Source organism: Pteronotus mesoamericanus, unplaced genomic scaffold (assembly GCF_021234165.1).
Source record: "Pteronotus mesoamericanus isolate MK-2021 breed Mesoamerican mustached bat unplaced genomic scaffold, CSHL_Meso_final contig_25, whole genome shotgun sequence".
Taxonomy (NCBI): domain Eukaryota; kingdom Metazoa; phylum Chordata; class Mammalia; order Chiroptera; family Mormoopidae; genus Pteronotus; species Pteronotus mesoamericanus.
Genome location: NW_026555105.1, coordinates 2,994,527 through 3,020,649, shown reverse-complemented (window position 1 = coordinate 3,020,649; position 26,123 = coordinate 2,994,527). Strand labels below are relative to the sequence as shown.

Below are 26,123 nucleotides of genomic sequence, written 5' to 3'. Positions count from 1 at the left end.
CAGAGCTGGGGTGCTCACCTCCCCAGCGCGGGCTGCTCTGCAGCCCCTCCCTCTCCCCCCGCCCCCTGCCTGTGGTTCTCGGGTCTTTTGGGGCTCCGCACCTCTTTTCTCCGCTGTGCTGAGGCTTCTGAGAGTCTATCGGCCGAGGCAGCTGCGGAGCTGGCGCAGCGCAGCGTAGCGCAGAGCAGGGCCGGGCTGAGCTGGGCAAGGATGCATGGGTTTCCCCGGCCACAGACAGCCGAGGGATGCAGCTTCGGGAGCAGGCGGCGACTCTGTGGTCCTAGGCTTCTGTGCGAGTGGAGCCCCGAGGCGCTTGGGGTACATAGACCCCCCTGAAGGCCTACCTGCCCCATCTCCTCGAAGGTATGGGACGGAGCCAGGCGGGAAGGGAACATCTCAAAGCGGTTGGGGTTCCAGCTGCAGGATCCCAGCCTAAACTTTGTCTGGAGCGGGTGGGGTGAAACGTGTTAGGAGATATGGGGACCCCAGCTGCTGAGACGCCCCGAACGCGGGGGGTCTCTAACTCAGCATGACATCTTTTAGAAGATGGGGGAAAGCGCTGTAGGCGAAAGAGCGGTGCTCTTGGGTATTTGGATTCGGGTCCCCAGCGCGGTCAGTTCCTGGTGCACGCACTGTGGGGAGGGAAGGCGCGAAAGCGGCCCCCGGCTTCGCAGGTCCGAGGCTGTCGGAGAGGTGCCGCCCACTCCTCCTCTAGCCCCCTGCATCTTAGGTCTCCGCGTGGCGCCGGCCCGGGGTGCGGGGCGGAGCTAGGCTGGGACTGGCTGGGGGCCGCCCCGCCCGGCGCCCGGGCCTTCGCGCCGGCCCCCGGGGAGGAGTTATGATAATTTCCTTCTCATTAAGGCGCCCGGGTCCCCCGGCTATCGCCTGGACACGCTGTGCGGGCGCGGCTTCCCGGGTCCCTGCCAGCGGCCTGTACGCCGGCGGGGCAGCTGCATCTACGCTCGCAGAGCCGCGGATGAGCGTCCAGTGACCGGTTAAGCGAGACCCGCGCGCGGCGGGGGCGGTGGCAGACGCCTGGTCACCGTGACACCCATTTTGGATTTACCGCTGGGGGGGTGGGGGGAAGCTGGATTTAACTGGCGGCTGTTTTGGGGGACGCAAGACGCCATGTTGTGGAAAATAACTGATAATGTCAAGTATGAAGAGGACTGCGAGGTGAGCTGGGCACAGGGGCGCAGCCCGGCCCCGCCCGAGCACCGAGGTCGGGGGCAAGGGTGCAGGAGCGGCAAGCAGGCACCCGCCGCTGCCCCGCGACGGGACGGGGTCCACTTTTCCGGACACCCCCTAGTCCGTTTCTCCGGGGCCCCCTTCCTGAATCGGGCCTTTCGCTAAAGCTCTAGCCCCGGGAGCGGGCCCTGGAAAGAGAATGGTAAATCCCACCCACAAAGCTTACCGGTCGGTTTCACGCGAAGCAAAACAGCCCTCCTTCCCGTTTTCTCGGAAGAGCGCCTACAACCCTTCCTTAGACGTGGCTTTTACGCACGAAGTCTCCGTCCAAAGGGGTCAGGCGAGGCGACCTGCCGGTGACACCTTTGCGGAGTCTCCTCGGAGGCGGGCTTGCCAACCTGCCCCGCTACCTTCTCGGGAAAGAAGAAAACAACATAAGTTTGGCTTTCAGGAGAAGTGGGGGCTGGGGAGGGGTGGGGGGGGGTGTTGAGGCCAGATGGGGCCGTAAGCGCTCGGAGTGCTCCAGCCTGTCGGACAGGTTGGTCTAGAGTTTCGGAGAGTGGGAGGGAGGGAGGTGGCGAGCGGGAAGAGGAAGAAGACGCAGGTGGCGGGAGGCGTGAGCCCGGGCGCTGGGTGAGGGGAGCCGGGCCGGGGGCCCGCGGGAGCGCACCGCGCCCTGGGTACCTCGAGGGGGTGCCCCTGCTAGCAGCCCCGCGCTCTTCCGCCAGGGGGCGACAGTACCCTGTTTCTCCTGGTTCCCACTACCCGGTGAGCCCCGGAGCACTGGAGACACGTCCTTCAGGAATTAAGTCGGACCGCCGTGGGGCGAGGGGACGAGCGCAGGCAAGGTTGCCTAATTTTCGGGGTCCTTCAGTCTTGCTTGTGTTCCCACTTGCGGGGGCACTGACTGTGGCAAGGCAGGGCGGTCTCACTTCCTCTCCGCGCACGGGATACGCTCCAGGGAGGGCAGCTCCGGACGCGGCGCGTTCCTTCCAGCGCTCCCTCTCGAGTTCCCCGGCGGCGCTGGGTGGCAGGCCCTGCTAGGGAGTGTCAATCGCCGGGAGGTCTTTGTCCTGAGGGCGTGGAGGAGAAATTCCCTGGGGCGGGGGAGATGTGCACTTCCCGCGCTGCGCGCTTTATCCGCGCCCGCCGCCTCCCTACGTTCTTTCGCTGGGCGACGCGAACATGTGCGGGCTGGTGAGCGAGAGCGCGCTGCACCGAGCGCACCGCATGCGGACTTCCTCCCGGGCCTGGAGCTCGCCCTTGGTACCTCCGAGCGCCTCGGGCGTCGGAGCGCCCCGACTTTTGCCCCCGGGCTTCGAGGTCGCCCCTACTCAGGTCTTTCTCGTCTCCTTTTCCTACGCGGTGCACAACGAAATCCCCGGGGCACATTGCTCCTGGGCGCCCTCCGGCCCCAGGGCGGGCCCCGCGGGTTGGATCCGGGCTGGTGCGTTGGGTCCTCGGGGGCGCACGGCTGCGCGCGGTAGCTGCGGCCGGTTCGCAGTAGCGGGGTTTCGTACTAACCGGGAGTCTCTTTCTTTATCCCAGGATCGCCAGGACGGGAGCAGCAATGGAAACCCGCGTCTCCCCCACCTCTCTTCCGCCGGGCAGCATCTCTACAGCCCCGCGCCGCCCCTCTCCCACACCGGAGTCGCCGAATACCAGCCTCCGCCCTACTTCCCACCTCCCTACCAGCAGCTGGCTTACTCGCAGTCGGCGGACCCCTACTCGCACCTGGGAGAAGCGTATGCCGCTGCCATCAACCCCCTCCACCAGCCGGCGCCCACTGGCAGCCAGCCGCAGGCCTGGCCCAGCCGCCAGAGCCAGGAGGGGGCTGGCTTGCCCTCTCACCACGGGCGCCCGGCCGGCCTGCTACCCCACATTTCCGGGCTGGACGGGGGCGCCATGGGCGTCCGCAGGGATGGCTACCGCCGCTCGGACCTGCTGCTCCCGCACGCACACACCTTAGACGCCGCGGGCCTGGCGGAGAACCTGGGCCTTCATGACATGGGCCAGCCCATGGAGGAGGTGCAGGTGAGCGGCGCTAGGCTCTTGCCCCCGTCCGCCCGGACCGTTGGCGCGTAGACTCTGTCCCAGTTCCCTCCCCAGGCGTCTGGAACTTTAAGGAAACTTTGTCGTTTCTCCCGCAGATCGTGGATGAGCAGCACATGCTTCTGCATGATCAGACTGTTATTCGCAAAGGTAGGGCCGCACACGGTCTGTGTCCTGGTTACTGGTTGTAACTGTGCTGTGAAGTTTTTAATTTAATGGTAAGGTGGGAGCTTTCCGTGATTTACTGGGGACGTTGTGGTGGGCGGAACAGGAACTCGGGGAAGGCAGGTTTTAGGAGAGGAAAAGGGGTTTCTTTCCCACCCAAAGGAAGGAGAAGTTACTCCTTGAGTCCGAGGGTGTGTTTTTTCTGTTGGAGGAAGCCTTCCAGAGTGAGTGAACGCGGCCTTAATTTGGGGGAAAGCCACACCACGTGCCTTAGTTGAGTGGCTGGTTCTGTGGCAGCAGTTTTAATTGTCGAAGGAGCCGAGGTGATTTTTATTGTCGATTGCAAATCCGCGGAGAGCAAGGAGCCTTAATTCTGGCCTGCCAGAAAACGTTCTGAAGCCGCGCGACCTACCACACAGCCCTGAAAACAGGCCGGCGATCTGTCAGGGTGGGTTTACTCAGGATAAGCGGGAAGGGGATTTGGAAAATTGGATTATTGTATTTGGTGAGTGAGTGGCTTGTGAAATTAAGTTACATGCTGATAGGATTGCCAGTCTGGCTGTTTTGGGGAAGGGAGTGGGCCTAAATGAAAGGTAGCTACAGTCTGTTACTTGACGTTAAACTGCTTGAGATCAACTGGGGGAAAATGGATTAAAAAAAAAAACACTCAGAAAATAAACTGCCTTTCCCAGTAAATTTATAACAGAACAGGTTTGTTTGTATTTAAAAACTTACTGCGATCAGTTGCGCTGAAGGTTTTGGCAAAGGATCTGAGTGTGTCCTGTGATTTTGGTTGTTCCTTGGGCAAGAAAAAAAAATCACCATTGATTTAGCATCGAGGCAGTTTTTTTGAAAACGAATGTTCTAATTAAACAGATTTTTAACAGGTGGCTAGAGAATGAAACTCCTCCATGCTTGGGATCTTGACTAATTAACTTCCCAAGGTGTTAACTTGTGAATTTCAGATTCGATTATTCTTGAAGAACAAGGCTTTAAAAAATCTGCAGCTTGTAGCCCGACATGCAGTGTTTATGGGTTTAAAGAGCTCGTTCCGTGTCGGGTGTTACCGGCGGGAAAGGGCCCCTTTTGCTGGGATGGGGCTCTCAAGGCTGCCGCTCCCACTCGTTCACAGGCCCCATCTCCATGGCTAAGAACCCCTTGGCTCTCCCGTGTCCGAAGGAGCTGGTGGGGGCTGTGATGAACCCCGGTGAGGTCTTCTGCTCCGTCCCTGGAAGATTGTCCCTCCTGAGTTCCACATCTAAATACAAAGTGACAGTTGCTGAAGTCCAGAGGCGATTGTCCCCGCCTGAGTGCTTAAATGCCTCCCTGCTGGGAGGTGTTCTCAGAAGGTACGTGGGACGCATGCCGGGCAAGGTGGCTGGGGGTGGAAGGTGAATATAGGGAAGGACCAGGAGGTGTATTTTTAACATTTATGTAACTTTGAGACCTAACGCTGAATTCTAATCAGCTCAGAGAGTTTTAGTACATGTCTTCTTTTTTAGAAAGTGCCAAATGTAGAAAGAGGTGCTAAAACAGCGCTAACCAATTATCATTGGGTTAGAATTTATTCCATGTATGAAGTGGCGGCCTCGGTTTGACGGGGAGTGAGGCACCAGGGGTTTGTTTCCCTAGGGGGTTTTTCAGAGCGGCTGCAGTTTTTACAAGTGAAAATTTATCGGCTCCAGTACAGCTCGCAAGTCTGTGATTAAAAAAAAAAAAAAAAAAAAAAAGAGTTTTGCATTTTACAGGGATGAATTAATGAGGACTCCCTGTGTCGTGTGATTATGATCCACATGATGTAGATAGTCTTGGACAAATGTCAGGTTTGATGGCAGTCTAGGAATTTGGGGGTTTAAAGCGTGGTTTCTCGAGAATAGCCACAATCTGCTTTTCGGTGCGTAGAGCCAAATCTAAGAATGGAGGCCGGTCCCTGCGCGAGAAGCTGGACAAGATCGGGCTGAATCTCCCTGCCGGGAGGAGGAAGGCTGCGCACGTCACCCTGCTGACGTCCTTGGTGGAAGGTCAGTGGAGTTTTCTGGTGCTTGTAGTTTGCTGGGTTGTGTCTTGACTATTTCTCTAAAGAAAACCTTAAAAACACCTCTTGGTCATGGGCAGAGCAGGAGGAAGGCGATGCGAACGGTCATAAGTGCATCAGAATGGATTCTAGTCATTTTGTCAAATAAGCTAACATTTAACTCTGTTCTGGGTTCCCCAGGAGATCAGGGAGGAAAAGAAATGGGCTTCCCTACGCTGAGATATCACACTGTAGGGTGTGGGGACATTTCCTGTTAAGTGAACCAGGTTTTGAAGATACCACCCATCAGTTAATATGCCTTTAAAACGCTAGGTACTTACTGGTGGACAGAGCTTGGTTTCTGGTTTTTGTAGTTGTGGAATATCAAGATTGCCATGGCCAGCGAAGAGACGCCCTTGTGTTCAAGGGCACTGGCCCAACTCGCAGGTCCTTTGTTTTGTTTCTCCCCACCAAAAGAAAAACGTATGGGGGCCCGAAGGTGAGCCCCCTCCTCAACCCTAAGATAGTGGGAGGTGACATTTCAGTTTCTTGAATGGGCCTGCACCGCCCAACCTGGAAAGTAGCCAAGAATGCTATACAGCCTTTCTGGGGGGAACGAGAAAAACAAAGTGAAGTAATTTTTATTTTTTTTATTGCTTTTTTAGAAAGAGAAGAAGGGAGGGAGTGAGAACATTGATTTGCTGGTTTATTTATTTATGTGTTTGTTGGTTGATTTTTGTGTGTGCCCTGACTGGGGATTGAACCCACAGCTTTGGTGTATCTGGGCGACGCTCTAGCCAACTGAGCTAGCCCCCCAGGGCTGCAGTACTTTTAAAAAAACAGAACAGACACATTTAATGGGCAGGGGAAAGTGGCGTGGGCCACCCAGTGAATCCTGCAGCCTCCAGCCACCTCGAACGCCTCGCCCAACCAGTTGAGTGCTGGGCACTGGGTGCTGGCTGGAAGAGCCAATGAGGGGTGGTGGCCTCCCAGCCAGGCCATCTTGTGACCGCTTTCTTACTCTGGTCTCCTGGGTGCTGAAGAGCCTTGGCAGGGCGCTGCTCCGCCTTTTCACGAGTGGGAGGCCAGGGGAAGGAGCAAGGAGCTGCCTGTGAACTGCCTGTGCGGAGCAGCTGTCTGCACAGGCGGGCTCTGCGTGCAAAGCATGCGAAGGTGTCTCCTCTCGGTTTTCTTCCGGGCCTGGCGTGGGGGTGCCCGAGCGAGGCAGTGGAGAGGGTGCCCGAACAATGGCGCTCAGATTCTGATTCAGCACGTCGCACGGGCGAGCGGGTGAGGGGCACCATCTGGGTTTCTGAAAAGATCTACTGGCCTGGCCGTGCGGAGTCAGCCCGGGGCCCCTTGGCCGGGGGAGGTGACCCCACTGGTTCTCGCTCTCTGCCCCCCAGCTCTTGGACAACGGGTGTGGGTGATCGAAGTTGGTAATTTGGACCCTTCACAGATCCATCAGGAAAACCACTCCTGCCTCCCCTTTTTAAAGAAACACTCTAGAGACTCGTCCCCTTCAGTAACGGGGTGCCCCAGTTGGACAAGAAGGCTCGGCGTGAGAAGACTTGGTGACAGTTTCGTAAAAAGACGTGAGCAGTTAGCGGTTGTCAAAGAGAATCCCCTTTAAATTTTCCTACTTCTCCACCGCAGGGTCTATTTTTTATTAGCCAGAGAAAACGGGGGTGTGTCTCCAGGTCCTGGCCCTGGAGCTGGGCAGGGGACAGGCTGCCATTGTTCCGGTGCTGTTACAAGTGTTGGGGTCTGTTCCCCACCCGTGGTAGGATTTCACCGCCTGTGCCTAGAGGGGAGTCCCCCCTTATCCTCCAGGCCGTTGTCCCTGTTGGTCAGAGCCTTCATTTAGAATGCGCAGTGCCTGGTCGAGGGAGGAGGCGCGGCCATCCTAACGTCTTTCATGGTTCCAGGGGAGGCTGTTCATTTGGCTCGGGACTTCGCCTACGTCTGCGAAGCAGAGTTTCCCAGTAAACCGGTGGCGGAGTACTTAAGCAGACCTCACCTGGGAGGCCGGAACGAGATGGCGGCGCGGAAGAACATGCTGCTGGCGGCACAGTGAGTACGCAGCCCGACACCTGCCAGCCAGCGGGCTGCTCTGACCTTGAAGTGGAGAGGTCACCGCAGCCTCTGGTGCACAAGAAATGCTGGGTAACTAGGTTGGGGCGGGGAGCAAACGAACAGGGCAAGGAGCTGCTTTCCTCCCGCCACCAAACAAAATCAAATACCTTAAAAGAGCAAGTGAAATGAACAGATGTATTGCTCCATTGCTCCAATAACAAGGGTTTTTGAGCAGCTTAGCTGTCCCCATCGTTAAACTACCCTTTCGTATTTGCATAGCTTACAAAAACTGTGCTGAAGAGATTGTTTGTTTTGTCACATCCAGTAAAGATTGTGTGCCTTCTGCCTCCTGGTAACCAGACTTTTGTTTCTTAAACGTAATGATGGTTAGATTTGCAGGAGACAAGTGGGCAAATTAAATGTCTCAAACAGGACTTAATGCAGCTGTGGGGGTTTCTCATAGAAGCCAGCAGTAAATTGGTTTTAAAATCATGGGAAATGAAGCAGAACTAGTCAAGTCAGGAAATGGGGCCAAAGGGAAGGGAGCGTGGTGAACCAGCCTGGATAAAACGGGAGTTTCAGGGAAATGCGGGAGTCTCCGAATGGTTTATTGGTTTATTGAACTGACCCCTCACCAGACATCCCTTAACCTCCTGGGCTGGAACCCTGACCCCCCCCCCCCAAACCAGTCCTGGTGACCTTGGCCACTGGACTGGGTTAACTGGGGTTAATCCTGTTACCTTCTCATTGCAGTTAGGGTTAAATAAGATAGTGCTGGAAAGAGTTGACTAGCTCCTAATGGGTGCTAAGTGCCCCAATGGGCTATTATATTAGTTGTAGCGTGAAGCCTCCTGCCTTGACTCAGGCCAGAAGGTCTCCTTGAGGCGATTTGTCCTCTCTAGGAGCTAGGGTGAGCCCATGGGTGTGTGTTGTCTTCACAGGCAAGTGTGCAAAGAATTCACTGACCTCCTCAACCAAGACCGAACCCCCAACGGGAACAACCGGCCTGCCCCAGTCTTGGAGGCCAACATTCAGAACTGCTTGTCACACTTCAGCCTGATTACCCACGGGTTTGGCAGCCAGGCCATCTGTGCTGCCGTGTCTGCTGTGCAGAACTACATAAAAGAGGCCTTGCTCGTCCTGGACAAGTCCTACATGAACCCCGGAGACCAGAGCCCAGCCGACTCCAGCAAGGCCCTGGAGAAAATGGAGAAGCACCGCAAATGAAGTGGGCGGGAATGAAAGGAAGGAAGAGTCTGGAAGGGAAAACATTCTCCAAAACCACTCTGGACCAGCACAGATGGGGGAACTCCTCTTGCCTAGGGGACAAGCTGAGCTCATTACCCTCCCTCCCGTTAAAGGGGCCTCTGTGGGTCCCCGGATCCGGACTTGAGCACAACCTCATGGAGTCCTTAGTATTTCTCTGGCGCTGATGCGTTGGCCACCTTATCAGAAGGTGACAAGTACTGGTTCTTTACTCACTAAGCTTCCGTTTTGTTATTTTTGAACCCCATTCTTCCTGTCTCTGAAGTGGTGCTACAAGTTTTTGAACCTTTTCAATCCATCCCCTGGGCAAAAAAAAACACAACCCCACATGCTTAGCTGTTGAAATGTCAAATCTGATGTGATTCAAATCAACAATAATGCGCAGTGTTGAGGTAATTGCTGCCTTTTGTGCCCACTTAATATTTATCTTTTAAAAAAAGTATTTATCTAGTGTATTCGGATATCATACCCTACACACAGTAGGAGGCAGATTCTACCTGCTTAGCCACTAATTAATAGGTGGTATCAGACACACTTAAAAAAAACCCTTTTTCAAAGGGGCCTTCGGGTTTTACACAACTTGTAGAGACAAAGCCTGCTGATGATTTTTATGTGTTTTGTTTTATTTTAACTTTGAAAATTAGCTCTTCAAATGGGAAATTCTTTGGAATGACGCGTTCGTTCCCTTAAGGTACTGAAGCTTTATTTGCATATTTATTTCACATCTTGCTGTTTGAGAAAACTTGAAAAGGGTAGACATGAAGCGTTTTGGCTGCCGGTCACCCCCGAGTCCCGGAGGAAGCGCTGTTACTTTGAGAAATAGTGTGTCGCGTGTACAGATTTTATTTATGCATAATTTAATCGGGTCTGTAAATATGGGTGCACTTCTTAATGACTTTTTGAGAAATGGGGTTCCATTTTAATAACTTTTCAAGGTGATGGGGTCATCTAAAACATATCCTTAGGTTTTATTCATATGCACACAGGGTATTAGGAATTAGGATTCTCTGGGCTCTCTGTTCTTGGGGCGAAAGATTCTCTTTTAATTGAAGCTCTCTTTTCACGAAGCAATAACTTGGTGTCTCAATCCTCTCGGGCTGATCCCGAACAGGAGGGTGCAGTGCAGTGCATGGGGTGCCGTGGAGATTGGGAATTGAACTCCGTGCCTGTAAACGTTCCCTCATTCATTGTTGTGTATATGATACCTGTACAATAAAAAGTATTCTCGATAGATGCTGTGCCGGTCTGGTGGTAACTTGGTGGCCAGAAGCCTCGCGGCTGAGTGCAGCAGGGGCAGAGCTGTGGACGGCTGGACTGAGCTTGGTTTCCAGGACTAACTGAGTAGGGAGGTTGCGGCCCAAGGGAACTCAGAAGTGTCCTTTACTCCCCCCGCAGCATTGCTCAGCCGTCCCCGCTCCTGTGCTCACCAGTGGCACTCAGCTGTGTCCAGGACCATCCGACTCACCCCAAGACGGGTGGGGAATCGTGTGGGGTACAGTTTATTATTGACAATAGTGAGAGGCACGGTTTGGGAATAATGTCTCTTGCGTAAGGCTGCCCTGTTGAGAAACACTGTACTCTGTCCAAGTTGCCACCTCAAAATACTGAGAATGGAAATGATTGTAGGCACTCCCTGGGCAGGCATTCCTTAGGAGGACCTGGCATTCAATCAAATGTAAGCCGTGCTGGAGGTGCAGGCTCGTCCCTCCGATCAGGTGAAGTCGCCCATGTGTGGGGGTGGGGCGGTGCGAATCTCCCCAAGGCGTGCGGACCGTTTTGTCTGCCAGTTAAATCGGAGGAGGGGTCCCCGCAGTCCCCACGGAGAGCGGGAGGGCCTGGCAGGGCTTGCGAGCTTGCTGGATGTTCTGAGGATCTTGGATGCACACCACCGGGACTTGATTTCAAGTTGAAGTGGCCTGGCACGTCCTCCAGGAAGTGATGTGTTTATAGTTTGGCATGAGTGGCTGGGCTTCAAAGGGAAGTGGGAGCAGAGGATTTTCCACATTGGATAAGGCCTTTGCTTCGACTCCAGTCTCATAATCCTTAATGCATAACTCTACCAAATGCCCAGCAATTCCTGACTTCATGTTGGCATTGGAGGTTAAGTAACTTAAACTCTGCCAACCTAATACTTTGCTCTTGGCAGCCTGTCCTTGGCCACTGAACGTTCTCATTTAGTTGGATTTATCTGGTTGACTTGTCAAAATCACAATTGCTTTGCTTCAGAGCAGCTAAAAGAAGTCTTGGGTTGGCAGTTATTTCTCAATCAAGACGTGAGATACTGGGTGTTAAAAGGAAGTTGCGGGGCAAAGGGCCGAAGGTAAAAGGACTATTTTGTTCTCAGCACCTTAGCTCGCTTTTGGACTGCAGTCTGGCTTTTAGGAGCTGTGCCGAATCGCAATGCAGACAACGTTCTGGAAACTCCCCAAAGTCAACCAAGCATCGAAGTGAGTCATGAGCAGAGCTTATCCTGGCTCGAGGCTCAGTTCTCATTCCCACTGGAAGTCCGCACAACGGCCACTGACTTCCCTGAGCCCCATGCACACTAACACCAGCTTTTTCTCCCCAACACCTGAGCAGGCACCGTGCCAGACAGCCAAGGCCCCTCCAAAGGTCCATCCAGAAACGCGGGCTGCCTCAGCTTTCCCGTGCTCTCGTAGATTTGAGAGGAGGGCGCCTTACTAGGGCTCTAGGTGAGGCGGGGACATCGGGTGGGTGGACCTTTGCTTCCCATTGGCCAGGGTGGTTTTTGTTTCAAGCCCTTGCTAGTGAGCTAGCACGCACTCATCCTTTTTCCCTTCACCCTGTCGCATTGTTTGACTCTGGCATTTCGACAAATTGGGCTTTTCATTAAGGCACATGGCACTGCTGAGGTCTTTGCCCTCTGGGAGAAGAAATGAAGGTTCTTCCTTTTTTCCCCTGGTTTCACTGAAGGGAGAGCCCATCATTGTCTGGAGGCACGCGCGTGGAATTCCGTTTATGACAGAAATGCCTCAGCAGGACCGTGCATCTGCTGCCTGGAGACTCGCCCAGCCAGGCACCTGGCACCTTGAAGATGCCCCTGCCTCTCAGACAGCACACGTTCAGGTTCCCCAGGAGGTCAGACAGAGTGTTTTCAATAGCATGTCATGGTGGTTTTACCTTCCTTGTGCTCACGATTGACGCTGAGGGTTAGAGAAGGGGCGACCAGCCTGTTTCTCATTGTCGACGATTCCATAACAATCGCTGTCATTCTTTGCGGGGCGGGGTTTAGGGTCGGGAAGCTCTGGGACCTAAAGTTGCTGTATTTGAATCTTGAAAAACAGAACAGGATAGGGTCATGGATGGGTGAGAGACAGAGACTCCTCTAAAGGCTTGGCGGTGGGGGGGTGGTTTGGGGGACCCATTGCCTAGTTTCCTGAGGGGAAACATTGGACACCGGCTGCTGTGAATCGTGTAGAGGTTGCTGTGCCTTCTGAGGACTTCTGATCTTTCTCCAGTCCTTTCCTTTTGCAGGGGCGAGAGTGGTATCATAAGGTGGCGGTTTGTCTTCCTTTATAAGCAGGTAGAGACCCAGAAAGTAGCTACCAGAGGTCACAAAGGCAAGGGCAGCCTGAGGTTCCCTGAAGGGGGCTTTCAGGTGAGGGAGCCTTCTGTGACCTTCTCATCGCAGTGACCGTCAGCCAACGTCCTCTCCAGCTGCCCGAGCTCAGTGGGCAGTGGGGGTCTGCCCGCGTTCAGAGACAAGCCTTGCTTTCGAAAGTTCGACGCTGCGATCCACGGGCACACTCTGCCCAGGGCTGCTGTTGCCTCCTCGACGCCATGATCACGGTTGACCTCCCTGTCTCAGATCTCACGACAGCTTGGATTTCTCCTCCAGGGGACAGGCATCCATTTGCTTTTCTGACATTCAAAGGCCACCATGCGGGGAGGCTTGGTGACACTTGGAGCCATCAAAACGTGACCCCGTGCTGGTGTTGCCCCCCCCCGCCCCCGGGCTGGCGTCATGCCTCAGGGCCAGGGATGCCCGTCCTGCTGCGCCCTGAGGGTCTGCGTCCGCTCAGAACAGAGAGCGGAATCTTCTGCAGAAACAAACTTCTCGATTTTAAAAAATTACTGTGACATCGGAGTTCACAGCCTCATGGAATGCTCAGTTATTTTTGGCACCACCATAAGCTGCGTGGTCTCTCTGCCTCTCAGATAACATCTTGATGAGGCAGATGAGAAGAAAAACATGGAAAGTGAGTAGGTTTGAGAGGCGTAGTTCCAGGGACCTCTTCAAGGACTAGCTGTGTTAAGAATGTTTACAAGGTCAAATCTCAGTGGTTTTTCTTTTCACGCTCCATGGAGTGTTCCTTGTGGCTTTTCACCATTTTTCAGTGGAAGATCTCGGACCAAAGGAAGGACAGTCCCAGGTCAGAGCTGGGTGGGTTGAAAGGGTGTCTTGGAGCCTGGCCCTTGAGACTAGAAGCCGTTGGGACTTCACGGGTATTAGGGATTGGATTATGTCCCCAAAGAGCTCCATGGCCACATGAGGGGAGAAGGCCGTGTGACAACAGGTGGAGGTTGGAGAGTTACAGCTGCGTGCCAGGGAGCCCCGAGGCTTGCCGGCCACCGGCAGGAGCCGGAAGAGGCCAGGGAAGCTTCTGCCTCGCAGGTTTCGGGGTGAGGTTGCCCAGTTGGTGCTTTGTCACGGCATTGCTGCGAAACTAATGCCATGGGAAAGTGCTTTTTCCTGTGGTATTTCCTTCCCACTGGTCTGTCTGCGGGTTCTCTTCCAAACACGGGTGTCACGTCATCCCTGCCCGAAGAATGAGCAAGCCACCTCTGTGGCCCAGCCTAGCAGCACCGAGGCTCCTCACTGTTAGCTGGAACGTCGCTGCCCTGCCTGTCCCTCCCCAGCCACACTGACGGCCGCTGTCGTTGCCCGGTGGCCTGGGCGCTGGCCAAGGGCCTGGTCGTTCTGCTTCTGGGGGAGGAGTCACCCCTGCATTTCTGTCCAGAGCACGTCCTAAGCTCTTGGAGGTCTTTTTCACTTCTCCGTTCTACTTGTTTGTTTCATTGAACGAGGTGCCTCTGGATATGCCAATATTGACCCTCAGAGCAGTGGCCGCTAAACCTGGCGGGTCACCAGAGACATTGGAAGGATTACATACCAACACTTCTCTGCCTTTGACCCACTGAACCAAATTCTGGGTCTAGGAGGTAGGAATCACAAAGGGGCTCTTTGCAGTTCCACTGCCCGGCCCTCCCGGGAGACCCTCAAGCCCACCAGGGCAGGCAGCGCGTCGGCCTTGTCCTCCGCGGTCTCCCCAAGCCCTGGCTTGCTCAATGCCCAGCACAGGGCACTTGCTCAATAAGCATCTGTGTTGACTCATGGGCTGAGGGGGGCTACGGCGTGTGCCTGGGAGGTCCCTGCACACAGCCCTTCTCGAGCTTCTTCATTGCTCAGGGCCACGTGGGCATCCAGAGCGGACCCACCAGAAGGGAGTCCATCTTCGGGTCTCCTGAGCGCAGCCGACACACATGGTGAGCGCCGACTGTTGGGCTGTGGTCTGGCTCCCCGAGGAGACTGTGCTCTGCAAGGCAGGGGCCGGGGCGGCTCTCTCGCTGGCACTTACCCAGGGACCAGCATGGTGGGTGGGTGGGTGGAAGTGTGGGTGGGTGGGTGGGAGGATGGGTGGATGGGAGGGTAGGTGGGAGGATGGATGGGTGGAAGGGTGGGTGGGTGGGAGGATGGATGGGTGGATGGATGGGAGGGTGAATAGATGGGTGGATGGATGGGTGGATGGATGGATGGATGGATGGATGGATGGGAGGGTGGGTGGGAGGATGGATGGGTGGAAGGGTGGGTGGGTGAATGGGAGGGTGGGTGGGTAAATGGGTAGGTGGGTGGATGCTACTCTCGTCTAGTGAGTAGGGGCCAGGGATGCTGCTGAACATCCTACAATGCACACAATGCACAGGACGGCTCCCCACAATTAAGAAATATCCAGCCCTAAATGTTAACAGTCCAGAGGTTGAGAAATGCTGCTATAAACATAGAACAAAAATCTGAAGCATTACTCACGCTGCTAAGAAACTATTTCTGCGTGGTGGATTATCGGTTCATTTTTTTACCTGATATGTTTCTATAGGGTATAACAGTTTAAAAAACAAATACACATTACTTTCATAAGTAAAAGAGAACTGACAGAATGTGTACATGCATGGAAAATGTGAAGTGAATAAATGTTTAAAGAAATGAATTAACGGAGTCTGTGCACAGTTCCCTGGGAGAGGAAAAGACCTGCCTCCCTGAGCCACTGCTCCCTGACTTCGGGCTGGGAGCAGAGGTTTCCACCTGCAGCAATTTCCTGGAGGAGAGGAGGCCGCCCCTCCCCCACACCACCCAGTGGGGGCTTCACTCCGTCCTTGTTCTTTTCCTCTTTGGTCTGAGAATATTTATTTTCTGTGAGCAGAAGACATTGTCCCACTGCTCTTTTCCCACAAGACAGAAAAAAAATTCCATGGTAGAGGGCACCAACCACTTAGGAAAATCTTCCGAAAGACAGGATTTCTCAATTCTTTGTGTTTAATCTGTTTCCCTATCCGTTGTTGCTAACTAGCTCTAGCTGATGACAGAATGAATTCCAAGTGTCACAAACAATTTCTTTTTTATTGTTGACAAAAATAATGGACATTATGTGCCCTTACACACTTGGGATGCCTTTGGGAGGACAGAGGAGGCCCCATGAGAGGCTCCTTCCTCGGGGCGGGGCGCACGGGGACAGATTTTCCACTCATTCTGTCCAGTAGAAATGTTTTAACTTGCATGTGGTCAAAACAAACAAAACCTGCTCTTAAACTTAGAAAAACACAAGGTTTAGTAAACACACACGTAAAATCGGATGCTTACTGTAAAACAAAGAGCCACCAGAAGGAGAGAGAACACACCTGCATTGTCACTTAAGTCCCCAATAACCCTATCTTAGCCCATTTAACAGATGAGGTGCTGGAGGCCCAGGCAGGGGGCGCCCAGGGAGGCCGCCTCCAGGGACCTCGCTTGGGACCCAGTGCCATGGTGCCCCTACAAAGCAAGAACTTACACACCGAGCCCTCAGAATATCAGCCACTGTGTTAGACTCTTCTGACAATGGAGGAGACAGGCATTGTACCCCCACTGGGCAGACAGGGAGGCCGAGGCACAGGGCTGCTGTGAGTGGCCTGGTGAGGACCCTCCCCTGGTGAGCGGGATGGCCCCTGGGAGGCAGTGGCTGTCCTGGAGGCCACTGGGAAGGACTCGGTGCCTCAGTATCCTGTCTCCTAGGAAGGGCTAGAAGGAGACCAATACTCTGAGAGAGAAATGCTCCGCATCATGCCAAGCACTTGGTTCTGTGCCTGGTACGCAGGACGTGCTCAACAAAACTTGATCTTTAGTCTTTTTGAACGAGGTGGAATGGAACAACCTCGGCTCCAGAGAGGAGGGCGAGAGTGAGCAGGAGAGGAGGGAAGGGAGAGGAGAGGGAGGCGGGGAGCCCCTGGGTGTACGGCCCCCGCCCCTGTTGCACCCTGCCCAGCTCCCACTCTTAGCGGAGCAGTGGGGAGGCGGGGCTCCTGCCGAGCTTAGGGTCCCTGCTTGGTCTCCAGCCCCTCGGTGGCAATGACTCAGCCTTCAGGGCTCCTGCTGTCATCTCCACCTCCCTTCCCATCGCTTGTCTTTCTGCCTGGAAGGTTCCTTCTACCTCCTGCAGCCTCACCTGCTCGCCTTGTTCTCAGCTGAGTCTCACCTTGGGCATCACTGCCTGGAGCCTTCCCAAGCCGAGGCTGGCTTAGGTGTCCTCTCAGTTCCCGTCACACCTCTTGTCACACTGTGTGGCAACCGGCTGTGCTGCATCCGCCTCCTCGGGGCTCCTACTCTCTAGGAAGTCCCCGTGGCCTGTTCATAGTTGTACCCCGATAAGCAGCTAGGGATCTGGCTCGTAGACGTTCAGTAAATATCCATGGAATGAATGAATAATCCCATTTCTACCACAAGGTCAGGAATTGCTCAAGTGAATTTCTATCAGGACAGTGGAGGCATTCTTCCATCCGTCTGTCCATCCACCCATCTCCCTGACTACCTGTCCACGTGTCTGTCTGTCCATGTACTCACCTGTCCATCCACCCACCTGCCCATCCACCCACCCATCCACCCGTCCACCCATCATCCTTCCACCTGCCCATCCGCCCACCCACCATGCTGGCCCCCGGATCTGCACCAGTGAGCTAAAGCTACCCTGGACCCTGCCTTGAGGAGCCCACAGTCCATTAGGGGTGCCCACTTCCCTGCTAGGGACACATGACCAAGCAGGTGTGTATGAAGAGGCACAGCCCTCAGTCCGCCCATCACGTGCATCCGTGACTACCGGCTCGGTGGGCTCTACGTATGGGAAGGACAGGCAGCAAATGGACACGTTGCTGCCCCAGGAGTTTTTGCAACAGAAAAACTTTAAAGCGGGGTGTCCAAACTTTTGGTGTCCCCGCGCCACACTGGAAGAAGAGTTGTCTTGGGCTACACATTAAATGTATTGCAACACCTAATCACAACAAATATCTCAATGTTTTAAGTAAATTTATGATTTTGTGTTGGGCACATTCATAGCCATCCTGAGCTGCACGTGGCCCATGGGCCACCGGTTGGACACCTCTGCTTTAAAGGGTGACGTTCCCAGTAGTCAGGAGCCGCTGGGGAGACATTTTTTCATTTTCATTTTTGGCCTGGGGCAGTGTTCCCAGCACCCGTGAAGTTGTGGCTACTCAGCTTAAGTTATACCCTTCAGAGATAAGCTCTCCGCTCTCAGAAGCCACTGGAAGCGGGGACCTGCAAATAAACAAGCCAGGTCATATCAGGATGATGGGCATTTTTTATTACTATTATTTATTATTATTATTATTTTGTGTACACTGGGTCCTGTGACAAAAATGTAAGCGGCACAAATGGGACACAGAGATGGCTGTGGTCCCTTCCGCTCCTGTCTCCCAGTGCCCACTTCCCTGGCTAGGGACACATCGCGTCACCGATTAGGTGTGCATCAAGAGGTATTTTAGGCGCAGATGCACAACTGCCTGTATTTCTTTTTTTAACCCAGCCGCAGTCTGGCACCTCACTCTTTCCCTTGATTTACCATGTGAAGGTCCCTTCCAGGTTCCTACAGGGCTGTGTTTCTGTGTGTGACGTGCAGGTAGCCATCCCCTCCGGATGGAGTCTGGGATGTTTCCAGCCTCCTGGGGTTACGGGCAACGCTGCGCAGGCCATTCCTTGCACTGGCAGGTCTGGGGCGGATCCCGAGAACCAGCGCTGCGTCTCCAGTTTTGGTGGATTCCACCCTCCTGCCCTCCTCCCCGGTCCCTGCACACACCCTTGCCGTCTGTGTGAAAGGGCTGGTTGAGGGCGGGGTGGAGCAGGCGGTGCTTTACCTGGGGTGTTCAGGGAGTGTCGGAGGCGACGCTTGGGCTGATGGGTGACAAGGATCCAGCGGTGCAGATCCAGGGACAGAGCTCTCCTGGCAGAAGGACCAGCCTGGTGGGAGGAGATGAAGCCGGGGTAGGGGTGCGGTGGAGGGGACCAGATCAAGCCTGTGGGCCTTACAGACCTGGGAAGGAACTGGAGTGTCTTCCTGGTGCCACGGGAAGCCATGGAAAGCTGTGGAAGGCTTGCAACAGGCAGGCACTTGGATTTACATTTTAAAAAAATCACTTTGCCTGGAGAATGGGCCTCAGTGGGTAGGGGACCACGTAGGCACTGAGCGGAGCCGTGGGATGGTGGTGGCTTGCCGGCTGGTGGGCGCCCCGGTGGAGGGAGCTGGAGAGATCTGGGAAACCTTGGGAAGGCGGAGCTCCCAGGACTTGTTGCTGAGCCGGATGGAGCTTGGGCATGGGGTGAAAACCGGGGAGGGATCATGTAAAACTCCCAGGACTGGATTTCAACAGAAGCTGCTGAGATCGAGAAGATGCCGTAGATCAGCTTTGCGCAAGTAAGACCCGAAAAGTCAGCGGCAGGGAAGGAAAGTGCATGGAAGCTGCTCCTAGTTGGTACCCAAGTCCTTGAAGTGGGGCCCCTGTGGCTGGCACTTCCCCACAGGCGCCCTGTGTTGGAGCTTCACGGTGTATGGCTCCATATTGGTTCTGAAGCCTGACACCTCCGGTGCCCTGACCCCCCAGGACAAGGAATGGCAGGAATGGGCTGCTGGGCGGGGCCGGCGTTGCCTGCTCAAAATTCCTCAAGCTCACAACCCGAGGAGGTGGGGCTGGGGCGAGCCCCAGGGCGGGGCTCATTAGAACTTTATTGACTGTCAACAGAATGGAGGAACCTTCGCAGTCCTCGGCTACGCCACTGGTCGGGAAGGAAAAAATCGTCTAAATGGTAAATTACACTTATGCCCTTTAAATAGTTACTTTTAAAAGTTAAAACAGTAATACATGTTGTTTCTCGAGCACTTACTATGTACCAAGGTCTAGGCCAAATGTTTTCCATCCATGATTTCATTTCAGTCTTCAGGACGATGCTGCCATTATCCGTCCTGTGAGTGACAGAGCCTGCTGGCCCAAAGTCACAGCTGAGATGCGGTCCCAACCGCCTCCCTCTCACTTCAGGACACAAAATTGAAATCTTCAAGGGCACTTGTTTTTTCAGCCTCCTGTGTCCAGCGGACAAAGCAAGTCCCAACCAGGAGCCATGGTGTCACCAAAAGACAAAACTACGAGAAAGTGAAAGACTGGCCGTACAATTCCTGGCCTAACAGAACGTGCCCGCCTCTGTGGCTGTGTTGAACCTTCCTGCTGTGCTGGCCCCAGGACAGAGTGACCCAGGAGCTACTTCCTCCACCAGAAGATGGCAAGGGCTGGATCTAAATGGGAGTACTATATTCTTGTCTTTATATATTTTTAAAAAAATGATTTGAGAGAGAGAGGAAGGGGGAGAGAGAGAGAGAGGGAGAGAGAGGTGGAAATGTCAGTTTGTCGGTCCACTTATCTATGCATTCATTGGTTGCTTCTTGTAGGTGTGGTGACCAGAGATTGTATTTGCACACTTGGTGTATAGGGACAACACTCTAACCTACTGAGCTACCCGGCCGGGACAGAGCACTATATTCTTAATTTTTGCTAGTCTTATAGATAGAAAAATATCCCATGATTACAATGGATGCATTTTAAAGAAACATACCAAATGTTGATGGGCCACACTCATTCCCTCCGCAGCGACCTCGAATGGAGAAGCTTCAGATTCTAGATTTCCTCTCTTTTATTGTTAGTGAAATTCGTTCGTTCGTTCATTCATTCATTCATTCATTCATTCATTCATTCTGTAGGTCTTTGAACTAAGTGGTGTCTGTAGTGTGAGAGACACTGTTCTAGATGCTGGGGACACATCAGAAAGAAATCGGCCTTCATGTGGCACGCTCTGGTGGGGGACGCAGGCAATGAACACAATGGATATGTAAACTACATTGAGTGTTCAATGGTGAGAAGTGCTTTGGAGGGAAATTAAAAGGCATTGCATTAATGTCATGGCTGATGTGGCTCAGTTGGTTGGGCGTCATCTGCAAAGCAGGAGGTCGCGGTTCAAGTCTCAGTCCAGTCCATGCCTAGGTTGTGGATTTGGTTTCTGGCCGTGGAGCATATGAAAGGCATCCAATCGATGTTTCTCTCCCTCCTTTCCCCTCTCTTTAAAATCAATAAGCATGTCCTTGGGAGAGGATAAAAAAAACCCCAACAGTGTTGCATTGGGAAGGAGAGGGAGTGAGCTGTTGGGGACATGGTGGCCTAGGAAGGGGACACAGCAAGTGCAGAGGCCCAGAGCGGGGATCGTGCCCGGCATATGGAAGGGACAGCTGGGAAGACTGAGCCTAGAGTGCGGTGACCAAGCGCAGCGACTGGGGAGGACCATACCTTTTGCTCCTGCTGTAGTGGGGCCTTCGAGTGTTTACGCAGAGACTGATGGAAGCTGACTTATTTTCAGCACAACTGCTTTGGTTGCCGCACTGTAAATAGACCAATGTAAATAGACGGCAGGGGGTTCAGAAACTCGGACACAGTTTGGAGACTACAGCAGCCATCAAAGAAGGGACGGTGACGTGGTGTAATAAGCTGCATCGTGTCCTCCCAAATGTGTGTCCACCTGGAACCTCAGAATGTGCCCTTATTTGGACAGTCTTTGTAGATGTATTTAGTTAAGGATCTTGCTATAAAATCGTCCAAGATGGAGGGCACTAAATCCAGAGATTGATGTCTTTATAAAAAGGAGAAGGCACAGGAAGCCACACGCAGGGGAGGTGATGTGAAGACGGGAGCAGAGGGCAGAGTGGTGCTGCCATGAGCCAAGGAACTCGGGAGCCTCCAGACGCTGAGGAGACAAAGAAGGGGTCTCCCCTTCCGAGGAAATTCGGCCCTGCTGACATCTTCATCTCCTATTTCTGGTCCCCAGACCTCTAAAGAAAAAATACACTTCCGTTGTTTTAGCTACGAAGTTTGTGGCAACTTGTTACAGCAGACCCTGAAATTAAATATACTTGTGCTTGAAAATCGATCAGAGTTGGGATATATTTTGAAGGCAGAACCAAGAGGACTTGCTGATGGATAGGAGGCGATGTGACAGAATGAGCGGCATCCGGGCCGGTCCAGCGTGTTTGCTCTTTGTATCCAGGAGGGTGACCGAGGATCTGGAGGGCTGTGGGGAGGAACCTAAAATGCGTGTCACGCGTCTGAGTGGAGGTCACCGGAGACACGTACATTCTCATCTGCCCTTTATTTCTCTCTGGGTCTCCCCTCTCTCTCTTGCTTTATGTTTCGCTAAAGAACGTTTCTTGCAGATCTTTCTGTCAACGCAGAAGGAAACGCCTCACTGTTTTGGAGCTGTATAGTATTCTGTCGCATGGCTGGGCCCCCTTTCCGAACCAGAACTGGGCATACATTCAAATGATTCAACGAATGAAACTATGTCTATTCTTTCAGGACAAGTATTTTGTGAGTGCTTACGGTGTACCTGCCCCAGAAGGAAGGAATCACTTCACGGGGGGGGGGGGTCCCAGGGGAGGGGCCGCGGGTTCAGATCCATCACCCTCTGTGAAGTGGGGTTGTTGTTTTATCCAAAGAGATAACCCACGCAAAGCCCCACCCTGCCAGATTTTGAAGCTAGCACCCGGCAAGCAACATCGGCTGCTCCCATTTCTCATCGAACCACGTTCCAGCCACAGGCGTCCACGGGAGGGTTTCGTTTACCTCTGCAAATCCCACCGCGGGTTGTCTCAGGGCAAGATTTGCCATCCACTGCCCGGGGCAGGAGAGGGAGTTCTGGACTTTTTCCTGCAGGTGGATCAATTCAGGGTTTCGGTGGTGAAGGCTTCTGCCCACAAGGAGCAGAGCAGACCAGATCAGATATCCACACCCGCAAAGGGCATAATGCCCACGCCCCGACGGCCCGCAGCCAGAAGCACTACCCCCTGCTACTGGCTCTGTGATCTGTGGTTGAGTCTGCCTGGTGGTGGTTTCTGAGAAAGGACAATTACATTAATTGAACCTTTCAGGAAATGGTCCCTGAAGAGGTAAGAAGACTTTAATTATTGGTCTGCCTGCCAATGAGAGGGCGATCCTACCGGAGGGACCCAAGAGGGTTTCACCAGACTTCTGCTGCTGCTGACTTCCAGCTCCCAGGACCTATGCAAGGTAAGGGGGGACCCAGGATTTAGGGTGGAGGCCCCGCTGTGTCTCAAATTTCAGCGGAAACCACTTGGCTGCTTTTCCTTCAAATTTCCTGACTGTGATACAAGAGAGTTTCCAGTTCATGACCTTCTGAAGGGACCCCCAGTATCCCTTCCTTTCTCACTTGTGAAGGCACCCAATTAGCTTCTAGGAGCACCTACTCTGTGTTAGGCTCCGAGTACCCTGGGGGCCAGACCGGTTCTTGTCTCTGTGGATTTGATAGCCCACACCAGCCCCTGCCCTCTGACTGTCCCTTTGCAGTGTGTTTGGGGACAAGGCCTTCACCCTGCCCTAGTCATGGCGAAGCAGCACTCACAGGCTCTCCTGACTGACCCTGGAATTTTTTTTTTTTTTTAATTTATTGGTCCTACGGAGAGAGAAGAGAGCGGGAGGGAGAGATTGGTGGGGGGCGGGGGTTGACCTGTTGTCCCACTTATTTATGCCTTCATTGGTTGATTCTTGTGTGGGCCCTGACTGGCAATGCAGCCCACAACTCGGGCCTATGGCAGGGAAATGATGCTCTTACAAGTGAGCTATGTGGCCAGGGCTAACCCCGGAACTTTGAAACTACCTTTTAGTAAGTCTCTATGGACTCTGCATCTCAGTTCTTCATTTATAAGGTATTTATTGAGCACCTACTATGTGCCAGCCCATTTATGGCGTATGGCAATGACTCAAACAGACCCTAATGACCCTCACCGGTGCCCTTTGCCCCCACAGGCTCCTAGCAGCAGCTCCCCTCTGAAGTGGGCACCCTCCTGTTCCCATTTTGCAGATGGGATCATCAGAAGGCTGGTGGGAGCTGCTGCGGCCCACCCAGCCCCACCTCCTTCCATTCGAATGCAGACATGGGAGCAGCCGAATGGTGCAGCGTCTGCCATCCGCCGGGCCGCCGTGTCCGCCTCGGAGGCCCAGAGTGAATTCTGTGGGCCCCGCCCTGCAGCCCCCACTGGGACTAGCCTTTCTGGATTCAAAACAGACACATTTGCATAAGAAATGAACAACAGACCCTTCTGAGCTCCGCCCTGCTGCACGATTTACAATTCCTCAAAGGGGCGGCCCGCTTCCTTGGCTGAGCAGGCTGCCGGGCCTCAGTTCCCATTTATTGCTATGGACTTTCCACCCTTCAAAAGCAGGGGCCCTCAAAACCAGCCAACCACCTAACCAACCAAAGTCACACACACACACACACACACACACACACACACACACAGGATAAGGGAAATTACGCTAGCTTCTACAAGTTTACATCAAACAAATAGACTTTTTTTTAAAAAAAAAACAAACAAATGCAAAGGTAATATAGTCGTATTGCTAAAAAACTATGGATTGACTCAAAATAGCAGAGCTGCTAAAAAGGGCTCTGACGTGAGGATTGGCCTGGGCTCAGTTCCTGCTCTGTCCCTTCAGAGCTGTGTGACTCCCGGTACAGAAATGAGCCGCTGTCGGCCTCAGTTTCCCCCAGGCAGCGTGCATCCGTGGCTGGGTGGCGCCTGCCCACTACAGGGTTTTACCCCGGCAGTACCAGCAGGCAGCCTCACACGGGGCCAGGTGTGCCGCTGTGGGTGGCGTTTCCCCAGTGTGCCTTGGTGACGGCAGGGATGGTCCCACGCGCAGAGGTCCAGAGTCAGGGCTCGCGGCCAGCGGTGAAGGTGCGGCCATGAGGGAGGGCTCAGCTCTGCTGTTCTCTTGGAAGAAGCCTTGGGGCCCCACCAGGCTCAGCTGACCCGTCATGTCTTTGCCTGGCTGAAACAGAGGCACCAGCAGGACACCTTAAATGGAACCGATTGCATGGCCACGGGCCAGTGAGGTCCAGGAGGTCAGAGGCCCCGTTTTACCCCACTTTGTGCCTCTCCAGGCCACGCCAGCCAGCAGAGTGGTGGCCTAGCAATGCTCAGGGTGCGACTGCCTGGGTGTGGGTCCTGGCTCCCCACTTACGAGCTGCGTGTCCCTCTTGTTGCTTAATCCCTCTGTGCCGCCCTGGGGATAATAGGAATGGTCGTGCCCAAACGAGAGAATAATAGAAATTATGTACATCAAGCACCTTTCCCTGTTCCTGGCACATAGCAGGTATTCCTTTCCCTCTGGGACTTGCTCAGCACATGCAGGTCCTATGCCATTTCTGTACCATGACTCCTAAATGACAGGGAATCCACAGAGGACACCTGTCCCTTCCCTCCCAGAACTTCCATTCTAGTGGGGCGGTGAACACGCTGGGTAAGGACAAATACTGCGGAGGAAAAAAAACGGGAGGGAGGCCAGGGCAGGGGAGCCCCTGAAGGGGGTGTCATTACGGTCACAATTGGATCTATCATAAATATTTGTGCATTGATGAGGAAGGGGTGACCCTGGGCTGCTCGTGCCTGTGTCTCAGTGAAATTGCACAAAGCGGGTCAGTGGGGTAAATTCAATTAAGCCCCCCACCCCCCGACCCCGCATATCATAATCAAGTTTCCTACATGGCAGACTTATGTATACAATCACATTCACAGTCGTGTAGGTATACAGTCATACACACGACAGGCATATACTGATTTCCTGCCTCTGAGTCACTAATTTCCTGCCTCTGAGTCATTGGGGGAGGGGACGACGTCAGGGGAGGACGGAGGTGATGGCTCTGCTGGCTTTGCTTCGGGCTCACTGTGTGCCTGGCAGCAGCCAAGCCCTCTACGCACATTTCCTTATTTAATGTTCCCCCTCCCCCGCCAAACCGGAAGCTCCAGAGCTTGGAGCCCCCACTAGACCAGAAGCTTCCAAGCACAGAACTTTCCACGCTAGACCGGAAGCTCCCTATCGCTGAGCTTACCCCCATCAAACCGGAAGCTCCCGGGCGCGGAGGCCTTTTCTGGACAATTAACGGCTGTGCCCAGAGTAGAGCCTGGCGTGTCATGGGTATGCAACACATACTTGGAGGAGCGAATGATACTCAATAAGTGTTTGTCGAATCGGGCGACGTTTCTGCCCCCCAACACGCATGGCCCGGCAGTGGCGAGGTGAGCGCTGCGTCCTGTCTGCTCAGACTCGCTGTGGAGCGTGCCCGCCCCAGCCTTTCCCGAGTGTCACGGGGGTCCTGCGGATCCCAGGGCGCGCGGGAAGGGACCCGGGCAGAAGCTCCCGCAGAGATTCCCCGGTGGCTGGGGCGGAAGGGCGGTTGGTGCCAGCCCCGGGGCTTACAAGGGGTTGGACTTTTTCGCCCACTGGCTTCAGATTCCCGGGACAGGCAGGGGACTGGGCCCCCAGAAAGCCCGGCGGCAGGAGGGGGCGGGGGCGTGCGTTCCAGCGCGAAGCCGGGTTGAGCGAGGGGGGGGGGGCGGTCTGCGACGCAGCAGCCTCGGAGGCCCCACCCTGAGGCAGAAAGTGCCTCCGATGCTGAGGGGTTGGGGGGCACTCTGGTTGCTATTTCCAACGTTTAAAATTTCCAGATTAAAAAACGTTGACACGAAGAGTTCCAACAGAACAAAGGCGATGTATTTGCTGAAAAGTCCCTGGTCCCCATTCGTCTCTCTTGGAGCTGCCACCGTCACCTGTCAACGCTTTTCTTCCAGAAAGTCTGTGCAGATGTAAGTGTGAGGAGTAGACCCTTCACACTCTTTATCCCTTTACACCTTACACGCTCCTTTGCACGTTGTCTTCCTTTCCCTTAAAATAATAACACACGGACCGG

General features: G+C 54.1%; 1 protein-coding gene across 2 annotated transcripts; it reads left to right on the top strand.

The window, feature by feature from the left end:
- Positions 1-1,113: 1,113 nt before the first annotated feature.
- Positions 1,114-8,868, top strand: TFAP2C (transcription factor AP-2 gamma). Of its 2 annotated transcripts, none has more exons than XM_054573350.1 (7): positions 1,114-1,176; positions 2,737-3,222; positions 3,339-3,390; positions 4,538-4,754; positions 5,308-5,426; positions 7,348-7,492; positions 8,437-8,868. In XM_054573350.1, exons 1-7 carry the CDS (start codon positions 1,129-1,131, stop codon positions 8,720-8,722), a joined length of 1,353 nt encoding a protein of 450 aa, XP_054429325.1. In that variant the 5' UTR covers positions 1,114-1,128; the 3' UTR covers positions 8,723-8,868. The 2 variants fall into 2 exon arrangements, with proteins under 2 accessions (XP_054429325.1, XP_054429326.1); XM_054573351.1 differs by lacking the exon at positions 1,114-1,176 and adding an exon at positions 2,374-2,526.
- The last annotated feature ends 17,255 nt before the right edge of the window (positions 8,869-26,123 follow it).

Excerpts from the sequence above, each read along its gene's own strand:
- TFAP2C (XM_054573351.1), top strand. The coding sequence starts at position 2,374 with ATGTGCGGGCTGGTGAGCGAGAGCGCGCTGCACCGAGCGCACCGCATG. Across the intron at positions 5,427-7,347 it reads GCTGACGTCCTTGGTGGAAG|GGGAGGCTGTTCATTTGGCT; the intron begins GTCAGTGGAGTT and ends TCATGGTTCCAG. Across the intron at positions 7,493-8,436 it reads AACATGCTGCTGGCGGCACA|GCAAGTGTGCAAAGAATTCA; the intron begins GTGAGTACGCAG and ends TTGTCTTCACAG.